This window comes from Pelmatolapia mariae, linkage group LG10_11 (genome assembly GCF_036321145.2).
Source record: "Pelmatolapia mariae isolate MD_Pm_ZW linkage group LG10_11, Pm_UMD_F_2, whole genome shotgun sequence".
Lineage (NCBI taxonomy): Eukaryota > Metazoa > Chordata > Actinopteri > Cichliformes > Cichlidae > Pelmatolapia > Pelmatolapia mariae.
In genome coordinates, this window is record NC_086236.1 from 33,408,694 (window position 1) to 33,435,975 (window position 27,282).

At 40.2% G+C, this 27,282-nt stretch overlaps 1 protein-coding gene across 6 annotated transcripts in view; it reads left to right on the forward strand.

Moving 5' to 3' along the window:
• Window positions 1-27,282, forward strand: part of arhgap32b (Rho GTPase activating protein 32b) — a 124,142-nt gene that overhangs the window by 21,643 nt on the left and 75,217 nt on the right. For 4 of the 6 annotated variants that reach the window (XM_063487396.1, XM_063487400.1, XM_063487401.1 and 1 more), the window contains exon 2: window positions 15,854-16,160. In XM_063487396.1, the coding sequence (XP_063343466.1) occupies window positions 16,066-16,160 (95 nt within the window). In that variant the 5' untranslated portion in view covers window positions 15,854-16,065. The remainder of the gene's footprint in view (window positions 1-15,853; window positions 16,161-27,282) is intronic. The other 2 variants (XM_063487398.1, XM_063487399.1) reach the window with 1 other exon arrangement.

Here is a 27,282-nt window from a genome sequence, read left to right on the forward strand (position 1 = left end):
TGCTTTTACTGCTCTACTTGGAAAACCCATTAAGTGGCATTGTAAAGGATTTGTTCACATGCAGGTGCAATTTCTAAGATGCCTGGTGGGCTCGGTTTCTGTGAAGATGGTTTGTTTAGTTGATTCATGGAGCTTCCCCCTGATGAAACTTCGTACACGCTTTTTAAAAATAGATGTTGTTCTAACTCTAAATGAGCTGTGTACTGTTTGGATTTCACTTTAGCGCCGTTTCACTGGGTTCACAGGCTGTTAGGTAAGGAAGGTGCGTGGACTGTGCTCATTCACAAGGCAGGTGATTCCGCCGCACATTTCGAAGTGACCTTGGGTATGACACTGAAACCTTAATCAGTCCCAGTGGTCAAATCAGCACCTTGAATGGTAGCTTACTGTCATCAGTGTGTGTGAGTGGGTGCAAGTTGTATGTAGCACTTTCACTGACATTGTTGTGGAAAATAAGCCCTGTCTCTCTCACTGCCTGTGTGGAGATATATGAAACATGTGGGGGCGCGTGACCTTTACACATATTTACTGAGTATGTATTTGTGGGAAAAATACTTTTAAATAATAATTTTTTAAAAATGCTCAAGGATTGTCCAGAACAATTAAAAAGTGGATTGAAGTCAGTCTGTTAAGTTGAGCCGTTTCAGCAATAGTGTATATTTGCAATATCTTACAAAAATATTAAAGGCTTTCAAGGAGATGATCACGTGGGTTTCTGTTTCTGTGTGTGGTGAAATAGTGTTTTCTTCAGTGAGAGGGCACAACACGAAAGCAGTTTACAGTAAACACCATCCTGTGACAGCTGATAAACACAGGCTGAAAGCACATTTTGCCTGAAGTGTTGCTCTTTACTTTGTCACACTTGAGTTAGCCAAAGCATTTTCTTTTTTTTTTTTTGCCCTTTATCCGCGTCCCTCTTCTTCGCTGTTTTTTTTTTTTTCTTCCCCCTCTTTCTTTCTCCCTTTTCTTTTCCCCTGTCCCGTATCTAGCAAGTAAAAAAAATAAATAAATAAATAAAATAAAATAAACAATAAAAGGTAAATCAAATGGACCATTACGGCAAGGCTGGGATGGTCCATTTGGTAAAGTAAATCCGTTGGGCATCTTTCTTCGCCTTTAGACAATAATTCTGATGGCAAAAGAACCAAATGGGACAGGTTTACAAAGAAGAAAAAAAAAAAAAAAAAGCCAAAGCATTTTCATATCAAAGAGGCTGTGTGATGTTGGCTCTTCATGTCAACAAAAACTTTAAAGGTCACTCTCTGGTCACCTCAGATAGATTTAGATGTCGCAACAAATAGTCGATTACTGCACGAGTCTCTGGGTTAGTGGCAAACACTTGCTATGTCCATTGGTGAATAAACATCATATCAAAATAATAACATGGTTGAAGAAATTCTCCTGTCTCCTCTTTACTTTTTAAATCTTTATTCATTGGCCTTTATAAATGCAGATGCATACATATTGGGGGGAAAAAAGCTCATATGGACCGATATATCTGCCACATTACAGTATGTATGGCTGAGGCTGGCTGTCAGCTGTTAGCTGTATGTAAGCTTTCACCTTGGTTTGATGTCTTTGTGGGTGGTCAGAATCAGAATACCTTATTAATCCCTAAGGAAATTATGTGGGTTACATTTGCTCCAAGACAGTAACAGTAACACACTAAATTATTTAAATAATACAATATGTTACAGAGTTTACAAGATAAGAAAAGATAGAGAGGATAAGATAAGATAACCTTTATTAGTCCCACACTTGGGAAATTTGTTGTGTCACAGCAGAAAGTGGACATTACAAAGTTACAGTAGCAAAAATTAAGAAAAACACTGGAATAGGATAAGGTAATGAGAATAAGATACTGTATACAATAGCATAAAATACAACGTTGTCAGAAAGAGAGAATTGTACTTGGTGTTATTGCACATGTGTGGATGTGTGTGTTCGGTCAGCTGCGAAGTGCTTGTTGTGGAGTCTGACAGCAGAAGGAAGGAAAGACCTGTGGAATCTCTCTGTCCCACATCGTGGGTGCTGCAGCCTGCCACTGAAGGAGCTGTTCAGTCCTGTCAGGGTCTCCTGCATGGGGTGGGAGGTGTTGTCCAACAGGGAGCATCCTAGAACAGAGCTGGCACTCTCTTCCTCTCCCCGGCAGAGATGCTGCTGCACCAGTAGACCACACCGTAAAAGATGGCTGAGGCCACCACAGAGTCATAGAAAGTCTTCAGGAGTGGGCTTTCACTCCAAAAGACCTAAGCCTCTGCAGCAGGTACAGCCTGCTCTGCCCTTTTCTGTAGAGGGCGTCTGAATTGAGACCAGTTCAGTTTATTGGTCAGATAAACACCAATGTGTCAAGTTTAAGAAATGGCACTAATATATACAAATCACTCAATTATACATATCAAGAATATTACAGAGGTGATTATAAATATCAAAATATTGACAAAGAATATTACAGGGGTGGAATATATGATTGAGATTTGACTCTAACCTGTGAACTTTATAATTTGCTATTTTAATGTAGAGTGTGTGCAAAAGGGTGTAACTCTATTGCAATGTTTACAGTGCATTAGATGGAGGAGTTGTAGAGGGAGATGGCCACGGGCAGGAGTGATTTCCTGTGTCGTTCAGTGGTGCTTTTTGGTAATCTCAGTCTATCACTGAAGATGCTCCTGTGACTAGCCAGCACGTCATGGAGTGGGAGGGAGGTGTATTATCCAGCATTGTCCTTATCCAGCACAACATCCGCCTCTTAGACACCACCCTAAGAGAGTCCGCCTCCATCCCTACAACATTACTGGCCTTGTGGATCAGTTTATGGAGTCTGTTGGCGTCTGCGACCCTCAACCTGCTGCCCCAGCATGCAACAGCATAGAGGATGGCACTGGCCCCAACAGACTCATAGAAAATCCTAAGCATTGTCCGACAGATGTTGAAGGACCTCAGCCGCCTTAGGAGAAAAACAGAGACGACTCTGGCCCTTCCTTTAGAGTGCAGTGGTGTTTTTAACCCAGTCCAGTTTATTGTTTATGTGTACTCCGAGGTATTTATAGTCCTCTACAATGTCCACATTGACCCTCTGGATTGAAACGGGGGTCAAGGTTTTCCTGGTCCTTCTAAAAGTCCACAATCAATTCCTTGGTCTTTGCCACGTTGAGCTGCAGACAGGCCTGTGTTACACAAGCCTCGCCACTTGTGGGAAATGTTTGGATATGAAGGAGATTTTTCTCTTGCCACCAACAACATTTTTCATGTTTCTGCTGCCATTTGCCAACCTGCTCCCTTTTCAGATGCACCACTTTAAATTCACTTTGCTGTGAATGTGAAGCAATGGAAGCAACGAGACCAAGGAGCATACATGGGAGTCACTTGAAAGACTGACAAGTAACCTACTTCTGATAACTGAGTTTTGTTTATTTTAACTAGATGAAGATGTTTAAGTGACAGTTGAAATGAGCACTGTTACCTCACTGTGGTACTTGCATCATTAGAGTACAGATGCATGTTTTTCCTGGTCTTTCTGCTGTCTGCTCATTTTTCAGCTTGGTAATTTAGATCCACATCTCACTTTGTATTGTATTATCTCCTGTGGTAATTCACTAAGCGTGTTCACCCCACGGTGTAGTGTTGCGAGTGGGTACCTTATCAGATTTTTACCTCCTAATTATCAGATTTTCTTACCCAGTCCTACACAAGGGCTCCTAAATCAGCTTCAAGGACACTCATGTTTTGCCTGCTCTTAGCCTGTTTGCTGCAATAAGTTCTATTTGTCTGGATACATTTCCTGGTCCAGGTGAATCACATCTTGGCTTTCTTTCTTTGGATTATCGCTCCCTCCTGCACGGCAGTGATAATGAAGTAGAACAGTGAAAATGGTGTTTTCATACACAGTTTTTATTTTTTTGAAAGTACACCAGATTCTGTTTTAATGAGCTCATCCTCTCCCGCGATTCACACTTGGGTGTGTGTCTAACAGGAATCCAACTATTACTCAGATGAGGTCAGGCTCGCTGCAGACCACGCATCACATGAATCTCTTTGGTCATTTAGCACAAACAGGTTTTTGTCTCTTTATAACAGTCAAATAGAGCTGCAGAGGTTAGTCAGTGAATCCATCACTCAGCTAATCGACGTTGCCTGATCCACTGTTTTCCTGTAGAAATCGGCTGCTTATTAACGGTTGCTATGGTTTGGGCAGGCCTCTTTTTCAGGCAAAACTCATGAATAATTGCACACATTGTGCTGTAGTGCTTGCCAGTGCCTTCCTTGTATTATAAACTTTAGATTCCCTTTGGTTTTAGGGCTAGTTTTGATTGGCCCCTGGGTTAGATTGACATTGCTACTGAAGGAAGAAAAAAACCCTTCTTCTTAAAACTGATGGTTTAACTTAAGTAACATTTGAGTCTTTCTTTCTTTCTTTCTTTCTTTCTTTCTTTCTTTCTTTCTTTTTTTTAGCTTAACGTGCTACTGTCACATTGTGTTTTGCTATTTACCATTATACCATTACTTTGGGGTTATGGGTGGTCATTCACAATAACTTCACAAGGCCCCAGCCTCGTTGTAAATACAGTTCATACTGCGCTTTGGTGGCAACTCATCAAAATGACTCTCTGTGTAGGGAAATGCTCAGTATTTAAAATTCTCCCTCTATTGTCAGCAGTGGCCTCAGTGCCTGCTCTTTCATAGGAGTCTCATTTTAAAAGGAAGACTGTGCAACAAGTGAAAGAGCAGCTGCTTTGGCCTTACGAGACATTTAATGGATAATGGTAATTGCTGTAACAATGTAAAACTGTAGCTTCTGAGAGGATGTGAATTAGGTCAACAATGTCAATTCGACAGCACTACCTTTCTAACATCATACACAAAGTGAAGCCAACATCAATACGGACAAAACAAGCCAGAGTCAAAATAATCCAAATATAAGGTCCAGCTTATTAATAGCAGTTACAGAAGTCTTTATGTGAGCTCTGAACTCTCTCAAGGAGACACAAGATTTCAGCTTTAAAGTGCTCTGAAGGTTATTCAGTGACTGAGGTGTAAAGTTGGACAGCGTTGTGCTACTGAGTTAAAAAATGATGTGAGAAGCAAACTAGAGGAGCACAAATCATAGCAGCTGTTTGAAGTTATTCAGGGTTTACCCAACATGGTATTGTACATAAAGCTGCTAGTAAAACTGCCTCCTTAACTAAATGAAGGCCAAGAAACCAGATTATAAAGTACACAGTGATATCAAGATGTTTGATATGAAACATAAAGAACTGTGACACACAAAGTGCAAAGGAGGCAGCATGCATATAAATAATGCTGTCATTATCAAGAACATAAGTACGTTTAATCAGTAAGGAAGAATACAAACATTCTATTAATAATTTTAATAGAATTTTGTTTCCAGTAAACTCATACAAAAGAAAGCATTTATATAATCGACAGACTGAAGGTTGTAGTTATTATAGTTTTGTATTTTCTAATTAGTTTTAGTTTTTGTCTGAAAGCTTTATTTTAGTTCAGCCTTTATTTTAGAATGAACATCATATAAGGGACATTTGTCAGAGGCACAATCAAGGAAAATCGGAGTAAGTATTAAGGACAACACTCTGTAAACACATGACTCAGTTATGTAGACGTGCCGAGTCAGAGTGCCACATTGTGACGACACATTTCACCGGAGTAACAAAGATAAAGACATTTCCCGTGTATTTCTATTTTGAGTTAGATTTGTAAGTTGTTGGGGGTTTTTTTCAAACATCTTTTTAAAATATATTTTTTAATAATTTCAGTTGACCAAAATATTTTTATCACATCCTAATCAAGCTTAATTGTATCCTTTATGTTGCTCTGTGTGCGTGGATCACACTGCAACACTATTATGAATTATAAATGTGTGTTTTTGAGTTGCGTTAAGGTCTCTAGTTCACTCATGTTCTGGATTCAGTTTGTCTATAACATTTCCTGATTATCTTAATCAAACGTTAAATATCTACTCAAATATACACAGAGAATGAGAGAAAGTGCTGTTCTCTTTAGTCTGATGCTAATCTGATAAGAACATCTAGGATATGAACTGCAAGTTGCCCAAAAAAGTATTTGGTGATGATAACTAAAGCACTTGTAAAATATACAATTTTTAATTTTTGTTAACCTAATTAACTGAAAAAGAATGAATAAAAAAAGAAGAGTCATGGTTTCTCTTTGGTTACACGTTCCTCAGTCAAGTCAGTTTTTTAAATTATTATCTTATGTAGGGTGTATATCAGAGACGAGATTTTGAAAAATCAGTACATGTATTACAGTAAAATCAAAAGAAAGAAACAAAAACTATTAAAGATAAAATAATGAAAATTTCATTGGTCTTTCTTACCATTCAGTTGAATCAGAATGTCTAATCTGAGGCTTACATCCAAATATGAATATTGGGGAGTTAAAAATTTCCTGTAAAAATCCATATTTGAGCAAGCGCTTATTGTTGGTGACAATAATTGGATGGATGGGTTCCAGGTGGTGCTTTAATTATAACTGAGAAATATTTTCTTAAATATGACATGACATGTTTCATTTACTGTCACACAGGAATATTTGATGCTGCAGAGTTTACTTTGTGTCTTGTAACTGATGTGTGGTGGTATTGGAGACCTTTTTTTAATGCAAGACAGTGCAGTGTTTTCTTGTGTCTTTTTACTTGTGTTGGGTGTGAGAGAAACTTCACTTTCTTCCTCAAGGACGCTTTGACAGAACAGATGGCTCTCTTGAGGATCCAACCTGTAACCTTTGAGACGTGTCGTGTGACCTTTCAGAGCAGTTTCTCTCTAATCGACAGGCAGCTCTGCTCCTGGCATTACTGCTGCATGAATGGAGAATAAAGGCTGATTGCAGCGATAACACTGCAGGCACATTCATTAGTTGTACACAAAAAGGTTTCCTAAACATCAGAGTGGTTCCTGCCACAAGTGTATCACATTGTACCCTTTAGAATGATTGTGTGAAGGCATTTCTCCACACACTGTTTTGTTGTACATTGCTGCTGGCACTAGCTCAAGGGTTCAATGGTTCTCCCAGTGCTGATGAGGCTCTGCAGAATAGAGTTTAACACAGTGGGAGGAATGTTGGAAATGGGGAAGAACCTCATTAAGCAAAAAACACAAGTCACTGTAAATGTCAGTCTTGCAGTGGCATGGGGGGGTAAGATAAGAACCCAGATGAGGCACTGTTTAAAAAGGTAGTTTGATTTAAAAATGTGTTCCTTAAAATGTTGAATAAACCTGTGAATGAAATGGTGGATGTGACTTACGCAGTATGTGGCTCCTACAGTAGGAGTGTTGTTAACAACATAGTACTCCATTTTTATTTTATTGTTTTTGATATTTGGTCTTTGTATAGGTTTAAAATTGTCTGTTGGGAGTAAAAAAAAAGAAAAAAAAAAAGACAAATATCAAAAACTTGAACGTACCATTTTTAAATTATGTTAGCAAAAGTTCACAGCCACATTTCACAGCAGACAGAGGTCCTCTATTGGTTACACATTTTTGGAGCATCTCTGCTTTCATTTTTTTAATCTCCCTCTCTCTTTATTGTTCTTAAATGAGGTTACAGAGCCCCTCTCAGCTGTTTACAGACTATTATGCTTCCTGTATGGTTAGCAGGATACAAACACAAGTTATTTAACAAATAAAGACCACGCAAACGCATGAATGCTGGTAACGGCATGAGTTTATTTGGTTCTTTTCCTGCTTAACTCAACCACTTGGTTTTTAGGGGTTTCCATTAGGTGGAATTACCTAGTATTTTTTTAGTACCTACTTGACTGGGGATCAAAGTGATCTCTTCCGGTCCTCCCTTGCTTTAATGACCCCACCCACATTAAGGTGGTACTCTACTGTAATGGACAACAAAAACAGTAGAGCCAAGCCGAGTCGATGCTAGTGCAAAAAGGCTCTGGAAAAAAAAATCAGAGGAAAGGTCTTTGAATTAGAAGTTTGTTTCACAGACTGTCTTCTGTTCATGTAGAATGTGTGTTATGATGTGAGTATGAAGGGTGCACAGTTACAGTACAGGCCCCCTGCCGATGTGCTCTTTAGTGATCCTAGTGGTTAGTTACATAGTTTATTTAAACTACTTGAAAATCACCACTGGGCTGTTGTCTCTTCACTGGTAAGGCTATATGTGGAATTCCTATCTTGTACACCACCCAGCACTACTCTTAATCCCTGCTCGGTAGTGCTGGGCGATATGACGATATATATCGTGTGGACGATAGAAAAGTGTCTATCGTGCCATTTGTCTTCTATTGTTTATATCGTACTAACCCAAATTTTATAAATTATTACATAAAATATATAATTAACCCTTTACAACCGGTTGGAGCAGGCACACTCCATTTTACCTAACTATTTTTAAATCCCTGTAGATATGGAACCACGCAAGGTAGTGCAATATTTTTTATTTTTTTTTGCATGTGAAACCGGAGGAGTTGTACTTACATCTAATGCCATTAGCTTGTCCAAGGTCACGGTTTCCTTCCACATATAACTTTGCAAAAATTGCATAAGAAGCACTTGCAGCAACAAAAAGATAATATTCCAAACTTACAGCAACAAAAAGATAATATTCCAGAAACAGGCTTTGCCGACGGTCATAAGACTTCCTACATTGGCATATACGTCAGCGCGAACTATCGCATGTCCGCCATTACCTGCCCGAAACCGGAAGTGACGTCATTTTCGCGAAAGGGCCTTATAAGCCTATGTTGGTGTTTTTAAAAGACATGTTTGACTTTATGCTTTTCTGTATCGTTTCTGGGATGCTTAGAACTCAAATTACACTGTTGGAAATAGTTTATTTTGATGCATTATAATATTTATTTTCATTTTTCCTGTAGTATATAAAAGTTAGTGTATCTCAAAAATAAAACTATGAAGACACTCAAAATAAATTTCTCGTGGTTGGAAACTTTTGTATTTACAGTTTTGAGAGATACACCTCTTAAATTTTTTTTAAACTAGAAATATATGTAAAAAAACAAAACAAAAACGATTTTCAATTTTTTTGTAGTTTATTGCACTACAAGTTTTTGCAATTTATGTAGTTACTATGGACTTAATGCATACATATTATTAAAATTTGGGCTATAACGGTTGTATTGATATATGGAAACTTGAAATACTCCCACAAGTGGCACTACAGCATGTAAAAACATAAAGATAGCTCTGGCGGACTTGGTTCTATGGTAGGTCTTAAAGTGTTAAATAGCCTGTGGCAAATATATTAGTGTTGTCTTCTCACTATACATGCTCTTAACTTTATGCAAAAAAAAATGAAGTATAAAAAAAAAGATATTTTTCGCAAAGAAACTCCATCTCGTGGTTTGTGAGCTGGTGCTGCTGTACGTGCACCCGGATTTGCGACATACTTTACGGTAACTCAAAACAAAGACTGCACCCTCGGCACTCGCTGTTTACAGACTGCGTACTTTCTAGATGACCACAGGTCAGGTCGTATATCGTGATATATATCGTTATCGTGATATAAAATAATTCATATCGTGATAAATATTTTTTCCATATCGCCCAGCACTACTGCTCGGTGTGAACGTACTGGGAAAGAGGCATGAAAAAGTCAAATTTCTATTTATACTGTTACAGAAAAATGTGGCAGAACTGAGCCGGCCTGCTGCTCAGACTCTCTAAATGATGTTTGTAGTGGGAAACTTTAATGACCTCTTGATTTTGCGAAACAACTTCTACAAATTGCTGCTTGCCTGTCCGTATCTGAAAGCATGAAATGGTTGCATACTGCTGGTATTCAGTGAGCCTGTCAGAGACACTGGAGTGAAATGCTCCATTCAAAGCTGAATGCTGTTGCTAGGTTGTCAAAAACTGGTCCAGAAGTGCCCAGGTTGTCCTTACTGGCTAATTTGCACATCAATGTATTTGAAAAGTCTTTCAAGTTAGGGAAAGGGCTCCACTGGATGGGCCCCCAGTGGTTTATCATTCTGTGCGTGTTCGAGGTCGAGGAGGTCAGTGGTGTCAGAACAGGAGGGGACTACATGCTGGCGCTCCTTTGGAGTGTTTTAGCCACAGTAGTGAAATGGCTCTATGGAGGTGGCATGTTTGTATGTACCCAAATCTATTACTTTACTTCAGATATTTTAATGACTGTTGCAGTCCTCCATCAGCCCCTTTAAGCTCCAGTATGCCTGCCGGTCGCTTCACGTGGCACCAGTAACATCTATAACAGCCACTTCTATTTATAGAAGAAAGTGAATCTCTGAGGTTCTGTACAACCTGAGACTCCTGTGTCTTCAACCCAGCCGTGGCGACAGCGGCACAACGCACCATGTTACAAAAATCAAGAGATGTGCGACAGGTCAAAGCCAGTCGAGGTGACATCAGATCCATCACGCCACAGGGACTAAGCATAAAAGCACCCTTCACTTGTCAAACAGTTTCCCTGAACTCAAAAGTTTGAACTACTTAAAAATCTAACTTACCCATCCTATAACTCATTATACAGGACAGTTGAGCTTTTTCAGTGGTTTCCATTCAAGGTTTCGTGGAGGTTTTCACTATTAATGTTGGTGCTTCCTAAAAGTCTGTTTAGATTGTTCCTTAAACACAAACATGATGAAACAACTAGAATATTTACATGGTGTCCACAAAAGGATAAATGGAGACCAAACGAATAATTCAATTCACATTTCTCCAGGATGAGGTGACATCTCATGTCATATTGATTTGTTTTATCTTCTTTTTTTGAAGTGTCAAAGTTTGGTGTTTTTTGGAGCCGGAAATTACTATACAAGGATAAAAGGGTAGCATGCTAAATTATATGCTATCGCTTTTTTCAATGCTACTATCATTTGAGTAATTAATGTCCAGTACTCAATGCAGCTCTGTTTATAGACATACAATTTCTGCTTTGTTTTAATCTCATAATCTCAGATTTTTATTTTTTTTTTAATGCTGAAGTCGTTACTGTACAAATCTGAAGCGCTAGAATTACTGTTGAGCTGTAACAGAGAAAAGGTAAATGAAAGGAGCTCATGTTGCAGACGAGCATCAAGTCTGTGTGCGTGTCTCTTTAAATTGTAGCTGCTGTGGCTTAAACTGGAAGAGAGATGAGTGAACTTCGCCTTGCTGATATTGATTTAATGTTGAGTGACCTGTTTATATTTATGACTCACTACCACACGCCGGAGACGCTCTGCTTCATGACATTGAACCAAAAGTGACAGAGGCAAAAGATAAAATGTGACTTTTATGGGAATTAACATTTTCACACTCGTTTCTTAAACTGAAATGTAATTGAATTAGATTTTTATTTTTAAAGAAAAACTACAAGTATACTTAAGTTTTTAACCGTCACATTGTCTGAATTTTTCATTTCTATCTTTGCTGAGCATGTTCCAGTTTTTGGATCTGGTGTGTCCCCTAGCTGATACATTTGGGAGCATGGATGGTTACATTTGCATTGAAACAAAAATTACATCTTCATATCTATTTTTTTGTTTGTTTGTTTGAGTAAACATGAAAGAAGACATGTACGTGGACAGGAAAATATTAGAACATTTACTTATTCTAAGTAAAGGAACATGCTTGACTAGTTGACTAATCATCACCATTGTTACTAGTAGGTTCCAGATGTGGTAGGCGTTTAATACGACCTTGGGGGTAATAAACTTAGGTTTATCCGTTTTTCTGCTGTTAATTTGTCATGTTTGAGTAATATGTGAACATCTTTTGTAGTATCATGTTTTTTAATATCATATTCTTTCCATTGGTTTATTTTAAGTGTCTTTCTTTTTCATCGTCTGGAGTATAACATGTAATGTTGATAATGCATGATGTGAGCTGCTGCACAGTTAATCGGCGTGATTAAAGAATGTGACTAATGGTTTGGAATGTCTTTTTTATTAGTTTTTTGACCTTAAACGGTTCACAACTTTAACTTGATATATGAGGGTGTTTTTTAGTTTTAGACTAGTCGGTTAGTCTAATTCTTTTTCCTTGTTTAGTCGACTAAGAAATTAGTTGTCCTGATGATCTTGGAGATCTGCAGTTGGTCAGAGATTGCAAATTGTCAGTCAGCGAAATATTTAGCTGGTTTCTCCGTTAATGCATTGTAGGGTCAGGGGGCTAGCTTATCCCAGCTGTCAGAATGTAAAAGTTGGGATATACAGGGCCACCAGAGAGAGACAACCACATACCAGAAGGGTCTGCTACAGAAATAAATGGCTGGGCGAGCCAAGCTTCACGTCCGAGTGGCTAAGTCACTGTGGTAACTTGAACTAAACACCTAACCTGGTCTGGAGCATCTTATATTCTGAGTTTTGGTTTAAAATCAGCTAGAATTGCCAACTTTTCACAGAGCCTTTAATTTACAGTATGTTTTAGGTACAATGTATATTCTCACTTTATATGTGCAAGTTGTTAAGCTGTACCTAAGTAAAACCACTGAAACAGCAGGTCACATTTTCACAGCAACGAGCATGTATTCATTTGGTGCAGCGAATGTGTAAATGTTGGTATTCTTTATTATAATCTGCCAAGTCAGGAAATGCAGCTACTAGAACAAAAACCAAGAATACTTCTTCAATCAGTTTAAAATGTTAGAGCTTTAATGTTCAGTCATCACGGTGGAAATAAACAGCAACGCAGAGAGTGAGCCAGCAGAGAGTGAGCCAGCAAAGGCAAACAAAACTATGTTGACCTTCCTTCGTAGAACACCCTCAGGAGGTCTGAACCTAGAGCCTTTTTGCTGTGAGATGAGATTGCTAACCACTCCCAGTTGGGCTCTAGTAAGCTCAATATTTCCTGTTTTTTGCCATTCTGATTAGAGTGAGGATGTTTATTGTGTAGAGACTATTGAATCTTGATTTTTAATCTCCTGTGAGATGAGCTGAGGCTCTGTCCTCTCTCAAGGTCAGCCATGTTGTGGCTTTTTCTGCTGCATCAGGTGTTCGTGGAAAGCTCACTCTGCTTTGCTGTGCCTGGCTGCCTGCTTGGTATACACAAACTCACTTTCTGTTAACAAATGCACGCACTTCATTCCGTCTGCACACGGTACCTAAAGGGATATGTTACCATACCCACAGCATAAACAGGCGGATGAAGTCACACAAAAAACATCTAGTTAATGTCAAATGGGATGAGCTGCGTTTGTGTGTGAGTTAACAGTAGCTCAGGGCAAGCTGTGTTTCCAACATGAAGCCCATGTCCATGTCAACAACTCGCCCGGGTCGTGCCAGGCCAGTCCGCTTGTGCATAGCAGTCAATACAGCCACGTGCTGCAGGTCAATAATGTGGTGGTTAAAAAAGATGAACTCCTGCACTGCGCGCATACAGAACCATTGAAGTTTATCATCTTTCCATTCAGACTGCTTATATCAAAGACGGTCACAGGTCAAAAGAGTGCGTCGCGTTGCTCTTCGATTGGTTTTGGAGAAGCTTAATCACTCTGGATTCAAGTGTATGCGTTGTTATTTTTAGGATGAAGATCTCTAAGTCACTTAAATGTCTCAAAAGAAGGCGAGACAAATAATTGGAGTCTCTAATACTGGCATTAAATTACTATCCATGTTAATAGATGACATGTGCTTTTTAAACATGGTGCCTTTTTTGCCTGAGCTACACTCTGTGTGCACCAGAGAGGCCGGAGGATTACGTATGCCTGGCAAGTCTGCCTCGGATGTAGAACCAGCTGCTTCAGTGTGGCTTGTGAAGATCCTCTTCCTCCTACGCTTTCTCCTCTCGCGCCCCACTCTTGGCGCCATCCTCTTGGGATTACAGAGCGTAGCCATTGACTGCCACAGAAATCTGGCTCTTTGGCTCCCAGGGGATGTAAAGTTCGTGGTCATTCCTGTTGTGTCACTGTGATCTGTTTTGTTGCACTGACATGTTAAGATTTCCCTGGGAGGTTTTGTGGTGGGTGGTATTACAGAGATAATACCGGAGATGCGAAGATGTTCTCTCCTGTGATTATAGTCATGCTGATGATTCAGTGGGTGGGTGATGAGCGTTATTAATATTCCCTAAAGTCACCTTAATCACTGTACAATGCTCCCACTATGTATGCTTGGCACTGAACACAAGAAGGGATGCTAGCTGTTTCTATGACATGCAGAGACCCCTCAGGTTTATTCCATAGTCACATGTAGAGCAGGGCGATATAACCAAAAATATTTATCACGATATACATTTGAAAATTTGCGATAACGATATAACTGACGATATAATTGACACTAGACAAAATACTTTACAACTCCACAACTTTGATGGGTTTTTTTGCACTAATAATGTATTTTCACTTAAACAAGCAGCTGTTTTTTATGTGCATTAATCTCCTAAGACCCGAACTCTTCCACGGCATGCATTTTTAATTTCTCTTTGATATTTGGGCTGATTGGGACCTGATGAATGTAAAAACAAAGACTTACCAGATTTTTATTTTTTTTTTTAACCTATTTTTTGTTTCTAAGAAAAATGAGAGCCACATATGAGGATATTCGTTTAAAATTTCAATAGAACAGTAGCAGTATAATGTCCTCGTAAGTGGATATCAGGCCCTTGTAGAGCAAAATTGAGTATTTTGGTCTAAATAACCCAAAATGTGATGTCCACATATGTGGACATCACATATCGCGATATTTCATTTTCTTATCGTTGCCCAACATTAAACCGGTATTACCGTGAACGGTATGGTATGGCAATGATGATGACAAAATAATTTAAAGCATTTTGCAGTTCATTCATTTGAAGGAAAAACATAGATTTGGTTCAGGTTATAAGGAAAGTCTGATGTGTAATAACTTCAAAAGACTTTCAGTTCCTACGTGTTTCTACTTGAACACATAATAACCTGCATCCGCTAAATGGAGCAAGATGATTTAAGGTGTGATTTTAATAAACAAAGAACAAAGTGAACACACACATTTAAAGATTCTCTGTTTAAAAACATTCAAAGGCTGCAGGTGGATCTTAAGAGCAGTAGTGAACAGTAACTATAGATATACGTAGAGGTTGTTTAGTTGTCATAAGTGATGGATGCATTGATGGTATCAGTTTGTAAGCCTGACATTTCCTTGTTTGCGCCTTTTGATATATGAGGGTTTGCATCTTCTCGTGATATGTTACATTACTGTAAATTAAATCTTTGTCGAACTGTTGCCTTGATAGAATAAGCACTTGAAGATATTAGGAAGTAGTAATTTTTCAACACAGAAAATAATTTCTGGTAAATAGTAAATTACATGATTCTTATATAGTGCTTTTCTACTCGTCAGAGTACTCAAAGCGCTCTATACAACATGCCACATTCACCCATTCACACCCATTCGCACAAACACAGTCTTCTATAATTTCAGTGCTTAGTAACTACCATTCATACATATTCGTACTCCGTTGCATCTGAGAGCAGCTTGGGGTTAATATCTTGCCCAAAAATATTTGGCATGCAGACTGGAGAAGCCAGGGATCGAACCACCAACTTCTTTGCATGTGTTTACTTTGTCTCACTCCTTCATTTAACAGATATGTTGTTTACCAAAGAGTAACTGCCACTTTCTGCAGTAGACTGTAAAGCAAACAAACTGTTTTTTACCAGACTAACATGAGAAACCGCTGCACATGATGGAAAGGTTGAAATGCTGGTTCACATTGGACAGCATGTGCCAGGATCTCCATGTGTTGGGACCAAAGAAAAAAAATCCTGTCGTGCAAACCTCATGACTTATCTGGTCTGCTGACTAAATGCAAAGTTAATTTGTTTTTGTTTTTTTCTACCACCCCAATCTCACCCCCCCCCACCCCGCCCTGTCTTCGCACATCTTTTCCTGTGTACCTTTTACACCACATCATGTTCTCAGTCTTGTCTCTTTTCTTATTCCCCACATTCCTCTCCATCCCTCTGCTTTCCCCCCATCTGTCGAGTTCCTACATGTGATTTCTTTTTATCTCGTTCCTCTTTCTCCCTCTTGCTCTACCTCTTCACATCCTCCCCCTTCCCTCCCGCCCCCTCCCTCTCTCCCCCTCCCTCTCCGCTTCTCTGGCAGGCTGCTCATTGCAGTGAGTCAGTATCATGGAGGCAGGCAGCGGGGCTGCCGCAGCGGTGGGGAGTGCAGCACTGGGTTTGCTGGGAGCCACAGCCACATCCAGCCATGACATCTTGGACAGGTAAGCGAGCTGCATGAGGCTGGCACACACCCCCAGGAACACACTGCCCCCGACGTTCTCCATCAGAGTGAAGAGTGTGTGGAAGAGAAGGACCACACCTTAGGGCTTTGAATAGCATGTTAGTTTGTTTATACTCAGAAAACAGGTATGGAGAGTTTGTGAGCATGTGTGTGTGTTTTGGGGGTGAGGTCGGAGGATGGGAAGGGGTGTGTGTGTGCTTGCTTACTTACAGTAAGCAAGCACACACTCTCTGCTCTCTGTGCATGCGTGTATCTCATCTTCTGTACCATTACTCTCACTTCATGTGAGGCAAATGCACTGGCAGGCAGTTCAGTTTTTCAGCTGATAGTTGGAGAATCTGGTTTGTGCTTGTGAGAGTGTGCGCGCGTGTGTGTGTGTTCACGCTATGACACAAGGGGGGAGTTACTTGGCTTCCTCTGTGCCTGAAGGAGAAATGACACCAGGGTATGCGCATGCAGAGGAGGAGGGGGAGGCATTGGTAAACGTGCCTGAGCGCTGTAGCTTTGCTGATAGGTTGAGTTTGCACAGCCCCCCCCCCTCACACACACCAGCACACACACACTGACACACACACACAGAAACCGTAAAGCCCCATAGCAACTGTGCAGTAGCCATCACTGCTGGAAACCCCTCATTCAGACTCCCAGATCCCAGCTCCAAAAACCACTGTCCCAATCGATAGGCTGAGTGGATCAGCTTTCAGCTAGTTACGTCATCTCTACAGCTGTGCACCCACACCCACACGGACTGTCGTCACACACACCCTCCCCTCAAGCATGCACATTCACAACTTTCATCCAGTAAACACGCATGCTTCACAGGGATGTTTTAGGACAAACACTGCTGTAGCTGTTCCAAGGTATGCCTCCCTGTGCATAGCGAGCTCTATCATGAGCCAGCAGGTGCTCCTGGAACATTCCGGTTGTTACTCTCTCTACCACTGAGGTAAAAGTAATCTCCGACACGTTCCGGGGATCTCCTTTGACACATTATACAATCTGAGATTGCATAATGAAGGGAATGAAGGCTGTGACTCATTTAGCTGTTATTTCCTTACTATTTCTGTTAGTCACCACTCGTATTTGACTGACGAAGACAGATTTTCTTCAGCCTTTTCTGAACTACACCTTTATGCTGTTCGTCCGAGCAGGTAGACAGAGGCCTCTGTCTATCTCGCCAGCGTTACTGCTAAGGCAGCACGAGTTGATGTGGGCTATTCTCACTGCTGGATTAGTGGCGTGTCGTGTGCATCTGTCTGTGTTTTTGCAGATGTGCTGTCTATCTTAGTTTTTCTATTTTTTGCTCATGGTGGTGGGGATTACAGTTAAGGCCGCTCAGCCCTTCCACCTGCCCCTTTCTCAATGCCCCTCCAGTCCTGAACTGGGTCTAAATCCTGTACTGAGGTTACCATGGCAGCAGCAGCTTAGCATATATGAGACAGTGGTCCCACGTTACTAGTGAGAGCAAGCTGGTGAAAAATTAGAAGAGGTGAAGATGAGCCAAGGGAAACTATGAATTGGATGATTCCTTTTTTGCTAAATGTTTCCAGATGATTGATGATGATGATGTGTAAAGTATCTATACAGGAGTATGTCTGCTCAACCTGACACTGCAGATTATTTCTTTTTTCTGTGTGGGTAGGGGAAGGTTTTTGGCTTGACCTAGTGCAGTATAAATGTAGCCCGCTGAATCCTGGTGGACAAAGTTTGATCACAGGATCAGTAGCCGGGACTGGCGAGTGACGAGAACCCCAATTGGGGACACGAGGCCCTCAGGAGGTGACGCAGAGCTGAATGCTGTAAAGCTGCATGCTGTTTTGGGATGTCGTAATCTAGTCGGGGATAAGCGGACCACAGAGCAGGATGGAGTGCAGGAGGAGGCCTATGCAAACGAACCAAATGGATCACATTGCTGGTAATTTAAGGCGGGCGCAGGCTGCTGGGGGTATAGCTTTCATATGTTGATTCAGGGATCTGATAAAACGTTAATGAGTAACTTGATGTTTATCTGAGCTCACAAGATGTGCAGGTTTGAGCTAAGAGTGCAGCACCCAAGGGCAAGTATGTCAGTTTTTACTTGTGAATATACATTTACTTTTTGTTGTTAATACTGCTAAACACATTAAAACAACTGAGTCTTTCTGCTTTGACAAGTCTGAGGAAATATCCTTGATTATGTCATAGTGTTGTCATCGTTTGTGATATTGTGTTTTTGGCGATTAGGTTTAGAGACTACACATTAGTGTGCAAGATTTGAGGAAATTACCACAGCAAGGGTCTAATGAAAGATCATTTTGAGTTGCATTGTGGGAAATCTCTGCCTTTGCTCCTTTCTGATTGTTTTGATTTTGCAAAATGTTCAGAGACATATTATGTTGCAGCCCTTTAAACAGAGTGGCTGAGTTGACATAGCATACACAGCTTATGAGTCTATGGGGAAGAAAATGCCATCTGATTCAGGATTACCTCATTTGTCTCATGACTATAGAAGTTAGTCATGAGACAAGTTAAATCTTTGAATAGGAAAAATGATGTTTGGATCTTGGGCAATGTGGTGACAAATGTCTTAATAAGAAAAAATAACTTGACCATTTCCTATATGTACCACATACGCATACATACATGTCCAGACTCGAAAACAAGCATCTTAAAATAATAGCGCAGAAGTCCCACCCACTTGTTTTTCAAACCTTGGTTTGCGAGGGGCAGCCAGTGAGAAGAAAGCTGCCTTAAAGGGCACCAAGGCCCAGTATAAGATACGTAGGAGTTATGTGTTAATTGGGAATCATGCAAAGCTGCTCCAGCAAATTCTAAAGAAATAAAGATGCAGTTTGAAATGAGCAGAATACGTCCCCTTTAACAAACTCTTCCAAGTGAATTAATCAGAGAGGCTTCAAATTCAGATTTGGTTCGTGTCCTCTGAAGAGCTTTGCAATACATCATTATGGAAATTGCGACTTTTCATTGAACATTGTTGCCGTGGCAACATCCAGGCATACAATGTGCGGCCGTGAAAAAGAAAGTTGTTTTAACACAATTGTACATTGTCCAATGTTCCTATGCTGAGAGAGACATTCTGTGTCGTAGTGCAACAGAAAGCCGACAGTAGATGTGTTCCACATGTGATGTGCAGCTTCGTAACATATAATTATTTAATGTCTAAGCGTGAATGGATCTACATCAGCGGTCCCCAACCCCCGGGCCTCGGACCGGTACCGGTCCACGAGTCGTTTGGTACCAGGCCGCGAGAGTTGAGGCTGAGGTGTGAAATGTATGGTTTTCAGGGTTTTTATCGGTTTTCAGCGTTATTTTGTTATCGTTTTTTATCGTTAACTCGGTTTTCCTGGGTCTTTTCACGTGTGTTATGAATAAATCTTCTTTTTTTCGGTACCAGTACTAGTTTTATTTTGTTGTATTTATCCGCGACACCTTAAAGGCCGGTCCGTGAAAATATTGTCGGGCATAAACCGGTCCGTGGGGACCGCTGATCTACATGACCCCAAAGCCCCTCAACTCTCTCACACTAATGAGCACAAAGGTACAAGGACCCAATCACTGGTGCTTGGAGATTTAAAATCTTTTAGTCCTTAGCACTAGTCAGCAATAACCCAGGAAAATGCATTTTTTAAATTATGATTACATTTATTAAGGGAAATAAGCTATCCAACCTGCTCTGTGGAAAAAGTAGTTACCCCCTCACTTGTCCCAGACCTCATTTACCTTGCCAACAGTCAGTGTTCATGACTCAACAACAAGAAAGAGAATGGAAAAAAAAAAATGGTATCCAAGGGAGAAACCCACTGCTGGACTAACAGGATCGTCTCACTTTTGCCAAAAAACATCTTAATGATCCACAAGACTTTTTAAAGGTTTGCATAAAACTAACACAGCATTTCATAAACCGAACAGCACACCACCAGTCAAACATGGTTGTGGTAGTGTAATAGTCTGGGGCCGCTTGAGGACCTGAACAACATCCCATAATTGATGAAACCATAAATTCTGTTCTCTGAAAGGAGAATGTTTGGCCATCAGTTTTTTGCCTTGAAATCAGCATATCCACCTCTGAATGTAACATAAATAAAATGACAATTACAAAGTGTGCCACTTATCGCAAAGTTCATATCTGACCCAACAGCATCATTATTGCATTTATGCAATCAGGTTGTCCACATACGTATTTTAGATTTTTAATAATCTGTGCTGCCCAGCAGCCACGCTACTCTTTAATGGTTATTACAGTCGAACATTTATTCCATACCCTGTTTTTGCTGAGCAACAGATATACTTAATCAATAGCAGAGAAATATTTATGGAGACATCAAGACATATTTCAGTTGAGCATTGATAGCTGCTGACCCTGTAGTGCTGTTTATAAGCACAGCTGGAGCACAACAACATGCCGGATCAGAGCTTCCCCTTCATAGGATGAAAACAGTTCATTAGTAACTGGTAGAAATATGTGGATGGAAGTCCCGTCTGTGATGCCATATGTAGGACAGATAAACCGCCTCACTGGGATGGCAGCTAAACTGCTGGCTGACTGGAGAGACTTCCAGCCTGTGGATGAGATCCAAAACATGCATAAGGTTGAAATCCTGTGCGCTGCCTACTGATGGATTCCACCCTGTTTGCTGTCTTTCTATCCATTTATTGCTGCTCTTTGCTTTCCCAGATTTTTTCCCTTTAAATGGGAAATGACATGCATCAGACTTTACTTTTTATCTGCTCAAAAAAACATTTTATTATCATTATTATTATTATTATTATTGATATTTCATAGCCGGTCAGAGAAAAAAGCTTGCCCAGTTTTCTATTAAATTTTCACATGTTGATGCCCTGAAAGCCGCAGGGCATCAACATGTGATGCCCTGCGGCATCACATGTTGATGCTGATGCCATATCTTAGAAACTTTTTGCAAGCATTGGCAAAAATATGAGAACGACCTGCACCATGAAAAGGCTGATTTGAGCTCCATTAGCTTCTACAAACAGGTTCAAGCCTTCAGTTTTTCATATAATTTCTAAACTATGTGAATATCCTGTACTTGCTACTTTTTAAATGTTACATATCTGTAGCTCTTCCCTATTTTTTGACACAATGATACAGTGTTGAGGCGACTTTTGTTGTGATTTGGCGCTATATAAATAAAATTGAATTGAATTGAATTGAATTGAATTGAATAAAACATGCCATTTTTCCAAATGAGGTTTTGTGTCATGGCACGTTAGTTTCCAGTTGATACTCCACGGATTATCCAACCCAAAATTATAGGTATCCAAAAAAAAAAGAAAAATGGTGTGGTCTTATTAACTTAATATCTAGAATTTTAGTTATTGTACATTATCAGGATGTTCTTTGTGACCAAGATGTGAGGTGATGCAAGAGTTAAAATGAAAAACCAGAGTGCATCAAACTGTTTGCAACATGAAATGAACAGTCTCACAAATTTAAATGTATTTAACTTTGCTTTTGGAACCTTGGGAATCCTGTTTAACTTGGAGTTAGATGGGAATCTAAAATAAGGGAGGAAAATGACACCTGTGAAACCTGTTATATGCAGTAGCAGAAGAAATGCAAACTGATACTCCTGAAAACCACGTTATTAGTTGTTAAACCAAGAGGAAAAAAAACTAGTGGACTTTTTTTTTTCTTTCTGAGACAGAAAACCTTTAAAATGTTTTAAACTGAGCAAATTATAAATGGATGAAGTCATGAATTGGCCAAACAAATTCACCTCAAAATCAAAATCCATTTTGGAGCTATGTGAAACCAATAATACATTTCCTCAGTAGTTGCTGATATGTGAGGTGCTTTGCTCCATGTATAACATTGCAAGCACAAAAAGTCAGTTTAGTTTGCAGATCTGGCTGATGTTAGCTGTGCTTGCAGGTTTTTTTCCATGCTAGTATCAACATCCCAGTGCAGAATGCGGTTACACCCTGCTTTGGATGCTTGCTTATATTTCAGTTTGATCTGACCAAGCTGATGTCCAGCTGCTTTGTTGTTTAAAAAAACAAAGCAAAACAAAAAGAGATCAAAGTAGTGTAGAAGAGTGCTGGTTAACGTGGCTATCATCTGTTTTCTATCCCCCAACACTTTTACAACTGTCATTGTAACATCTACTGAGAGAACATTAATAATGTCTCTGAGTTCCCACATTATGAACTGATCACCGGTTAACCATACCTGCATGTGTTTGGACTGTGGGAGGAAGCCAGGTTACCTGGAGAAAACACACATAGGCACAGGGAGACTTGCAGACTCCATACAGGAAAGCCCCTGCTCACAGTGAGGTGCCACTGCTAACCACCACATCACTGTGCTGCCTCTTAGCATTCTTATGAAATCCAAAATCCAACCAAAATGCAGATTTTTGATCTCTCAGAAGCTGAAAAATCTCCAGAGAGCACCATGAGTACCTTCTGCCATTTTTTCGTAGGCACAAAAAAAACAAATGTTACTGTGTTGCCTGCATAGTTGTCAGGCTTTGGTGGAGCTACAGCAGTGTTTACCATGACTGATTAAAAGTGTGATAATCAAACATGGTTTTAATGACAAAGCTGAATGATAACACTGATTGTTGGGAATTTCGGCATTGAACCCAGCAACGTCTTCACTGGTTTTGAAAAAGGTGTAATATATGATGTAATCATGGTAGTCGTGAGATGCAAGGGTTCTGTGCTTCAGTTTCACAGCTCTGCCCTGGAGTTGTCAGAATCCCAGAGATCTCACTTCAGAGGCTTTATGGTGATCACATTCAAGCAATGATATGATGTGCTTCATGATAGAACTGTGAGATTCTGATAGCTCTGTTCACCTAAGGCCTGTCCTTTCTCCTGTTTGGCGAATGCAGAGTTACTCATATAAATGTCAGGAGGCGATACCTTCATCTGTCTTGAATAGGATGCAACCCTTTGTTTTTTCATTTGTTTTTAAAGCATGTGTGTCCCCAGAGCAAAATGCAGGGCATCCATCACAGGCATGTTCCTTTATGTTGTTAATTGTAGAGCTGTAATTGGTGGCAGTGGATTTTCCACTGACAGTTGGGTTTCATTGCTAGTGAAATCAACAGCCACTGGCTCTGATTTTCTCATTCTACAACTTGTTAGGACTCTGTTAATTATGTAACTCAGAATTAGAATTGCAGCTCCTGTGATGATGAAAATTGCCAGTTTGTATGATTTTCTGACTTGTTTGTTAGAAGTATAGTAATGGCCTTTAAACCATGGCTGCTGATTTTGCTCATTTTAAGACCACAGCAGTACTTGGAAAGGTTCGGTGTAGGATTTTATGTCACCTCTGAGTTTATGAAAGGACTGCATCAGGGTAAAAATGCATGCTTGCTCATATAGAATATAAACTAGAGGACGTTGGGCTCTTATCCCACGCTCAAAAAGTTTGTTTCTGATTGTTCAGTCAGAGACTTTCACACCAGTGGCCTGCTGGAGGGTATTTTTTTTAGAGCTCTGGCAGTGCTCATCCTTTTCCACCTTGCACAAAGAAGCAGTCCTGATGATCGGTTAGGGACCTTCTTCAGCCCTGTCCAGCTCTTCTGGAGCTCTTCAGGAGGAATCGGACTACCTGTGCAACCTCTGTAGGGTTAGATATCGCCTCATGCTGTCAGTTGTGACATTGACCCTAGCTTGTAAACAACTGAAAATGTGAGGAGGGAAAACTTTCAGTATCCTCCACCTGTAAAGCCACTGCTGTTTCCCGGGGTTGTATCACTGTTGCCTCTGTAGAGCACCTGTTGCTAATTCCGTTAACACCAAAGCAGGTGAAAATGATCAACAACACCCTCTGCTACTCGGCTGACCATGACAATATCCTGCAAGTTGAGTTAACGTGATGCTATACTCAGATTAAAATGTGTTTCTTTTCTGTGTGTGTGTGTGTGTGTGTGTGTGTGTGTGGTTTTTAGTGAAATCCCAGCTCGGTTTCGGGATATTCAATCACTGAAAAGAAATGAATTAAAACAACAGTGGGGAACTAAAACTGGTTCCACCTCTGTGAGGGAGAGACTTCCTAAGCCTTTTATACATTTGAATATCTGAAATGTGAATACTGTTCCAGTACCAAAGATGATATAGACTCATTTATACCTCTTGCCAGAGAAAACATTCCACTGTATATAAAACATAAAGAAATAGAAATTGCAGAGAGTTAAAACCTTTTGCTTCCTTTTTGATGGTAATTAGCCAAAGGCTTAGGAAGTCTCTCTGCGTCACGGAGGTGGAACCAGTTTCAGTTCCCCACCGTTGTTTTCATTCATTCCCTTTCAGTGATTGAATGTCCCGAAACCGAGCTCGAATTTCACTTAAAAATTTCTGGAGCCAGAGGCAGCTCCTAGAAGCTGGTTATGTTATATTGGATAGCCGGGCCCTGCCCAGCTGCTTCTCACGTTAAAGTACAGTATGTTGATTCACAGACTAATCAGTGTCCTAGCAAGTCGGTCTGTAATAGCGATGAAGTTGGCTGAGTTTTTAAATTGCACACTTTTAAAACACAAAGTCATGGAAGGAACCGAAAGAAACAACTGTCACTGTCAGTGCAACAAACTGCTTTCTTTCAGTTCTGGACGTGCTGATTCACTAGTTTATTCCTTGTGGATAAATTATTGACTTGAAATATCAATTTAAACTAAACAAATTCACTTAATTCTTGTCAGACCGAACATGAGGCAGTATACTCCCTGCAGCCCCCATTTGCTATTTGCTGGATATCTCTTTCACCAAACCAGTGCCATGATATTCTCTGGAGGGTAATATTGGCAGTTCTAAAAGTGGCATGTATTCCTGTGTGTTCAGTTCAGTACAGAAAACATGTTTATGCTCTTAAGAGTTGCTCTCATAAATAGTGATCAGAGCCGCCCAAACTGGCATTACTAGTTGTTGTTGTTGTGCTTTGTCTGTATTTATTCATGTCTCATCTCTGACTTTGTGCCGTTTACCTTTAGACTCACCTTCATTTGCAAATTACTGCTTGTCAAGTGAGTGATTTCCGTCTTGTATGCATGAATATTTTTATTCATGCTTTCAAATGCTGTTCTGGACTCATTCTTTGTGAGTGACTCTCAGATCAATATGGAAATTACTCTCAAAGTTTAGTTGACCCCAAGTCCCAAAGGTACTACAGAACTGTAATGGAAGCATCTCAAATTCATTTCACAGCAGGAGAACAAGCCTAAACACTCAGTCATAAGCATTCACTCCAGCCAAAAGAACAACAACAGATGGTGTCCCCACAGAGTCCAGTTGTCGTCGTCATAACCAACCATCATAGTCAATCAGTCAGTCTGGGATTACACGGAGAGACGATGCTATGATAGGCAAAAGCCACAATCAGTGCCTGAAAACCTGTCTGAGGAAAATTCACTGACACCATGACGGGATTTAAGTTTTTTATTTGTCATTCCTTACATCAGATCTGGCTTCACAGATTTGTTCTTTTGTCTTCTTTGATGCGTGTCACTCATTAAGCTCATTAATCAATTATATTTATTGGTTATACAATCATAGAATCTAAAACATTACATAGTCTTAGTTTTTCATTAATGAGTATTAGGGGGTATTCTGTTTGTTATGCAATGGTAAACAAAATATCTTCATGTTTTGGTCTCTTCAAATAACTTGAAGATGACACTTATTGCTCTGGTGTTACAGCCACAGCCCTCTAATAACTATTCAGCCAACCCTGTAATGTACATACTGGTGGCTTGTGTCTGCACAGCCTGGCCTGATTAGTTCTGCTAATTGCAAAGTCTGCTTCAGTAATGGCTCAGAGTGTTTATTAGTGGGGTAACCATTTTCTTTTCCACAGTTGTTTTATTGTCCTTTTCAAACCTCTGGGGGGAAAAGGAAAAGCATGATGATAGTGGGCTAGACTCTCATTTTATAGCACAATGTTTAAACAGCTGCTCAATTAAATTTCATATATCGCCTATAAAATATAGATGTAGCCACAGTTTAGTGAAGTGCAGGTTTTGGTAAATGTTTTTGGTGTTTCTGTCTTGATGCTGGACGTGATAAACGAAAGGTGTGTCTGACTAAGAAACAGAGACGTACTGTAGGCTAATCTCAAGGTAGCACCTCCCTAAAGCAAACCCTGCTTTGTCCTCTGTTATTCTAATGAGACCAGTATGCACAACATGATCCTCACGTTATATTCATAAGACTCGAAAATAGCAATTGAGACTCATCAGGAAAGGGTTTACTGAGCTTGTAGTTAGTTTGCTGAACAGTAGATCTTTATGCAAATTGACTTTTTGCAGCTCTCAGAGCTGCCCCGTGCTTCCACGTTGGCTTCACTTTTCAGGCCCAGGAGACACATCCATCTTTTAAATACAGTTTATGGTATTTGTCCACAGGACTTGGTTAACGAGGGCAGCACAGCATTTCCTGACAGTGAGAAGGTCTGGGTTTGTATCCACCATCTGGCTGGGGTCTTTCTGTGGCGTTTGCGTGTTGTCCCTGTGTTTGCACGGGTTCTCTATGGATTCTTCGGTTTACTCCATTAGTCCAACAACATGCACCGTTGGGTTAGGTTAAAATGACCACACGTGTGGTTGTGACTGCTGTCTCTGTGTCTAGGGCGTAGCCTGCCCTGTGGTAGCTGTCATAGTCTCCATTGGAGCGTCCTCTTTATCTTCAAACTAGTATCTTCATTTGAAGGGTGAGACCTGCACCAGACGGACCTAAAAATGCATGAAAAACCACAGGATTTCTGTTTGTGGCTGAGGACATGTTGAGTCAGACATTCAGTGGCTCCAGTACTGAGGCAGCCTAATAGAGGAGAAATGAGAAAGTGGAGGCTCAGGATAAATGTGGGGAGAGATTCATGGCTTTCATTTTCAGAGCAAAAAACAAGCTGCTGTTGCTTTTCATGGAGTAAAATTGTGATGCTTATGGAAATGCTGGAAAACTAGTCAAGACTGAAACTTTCACACAGTCTCGTATGTGGAGTTCTCTGCATTTGATCTTACACAATTGGAGAGAGAAAGATTTGACTCAGCAGGCCGGGAGCTTAGCAGAGGGAAGTTTTCTGTCAGTTTCTCCTCTTATCTGTTTTTGTGGCTGGGAAGAAGGTAGGCAGGAAAGCA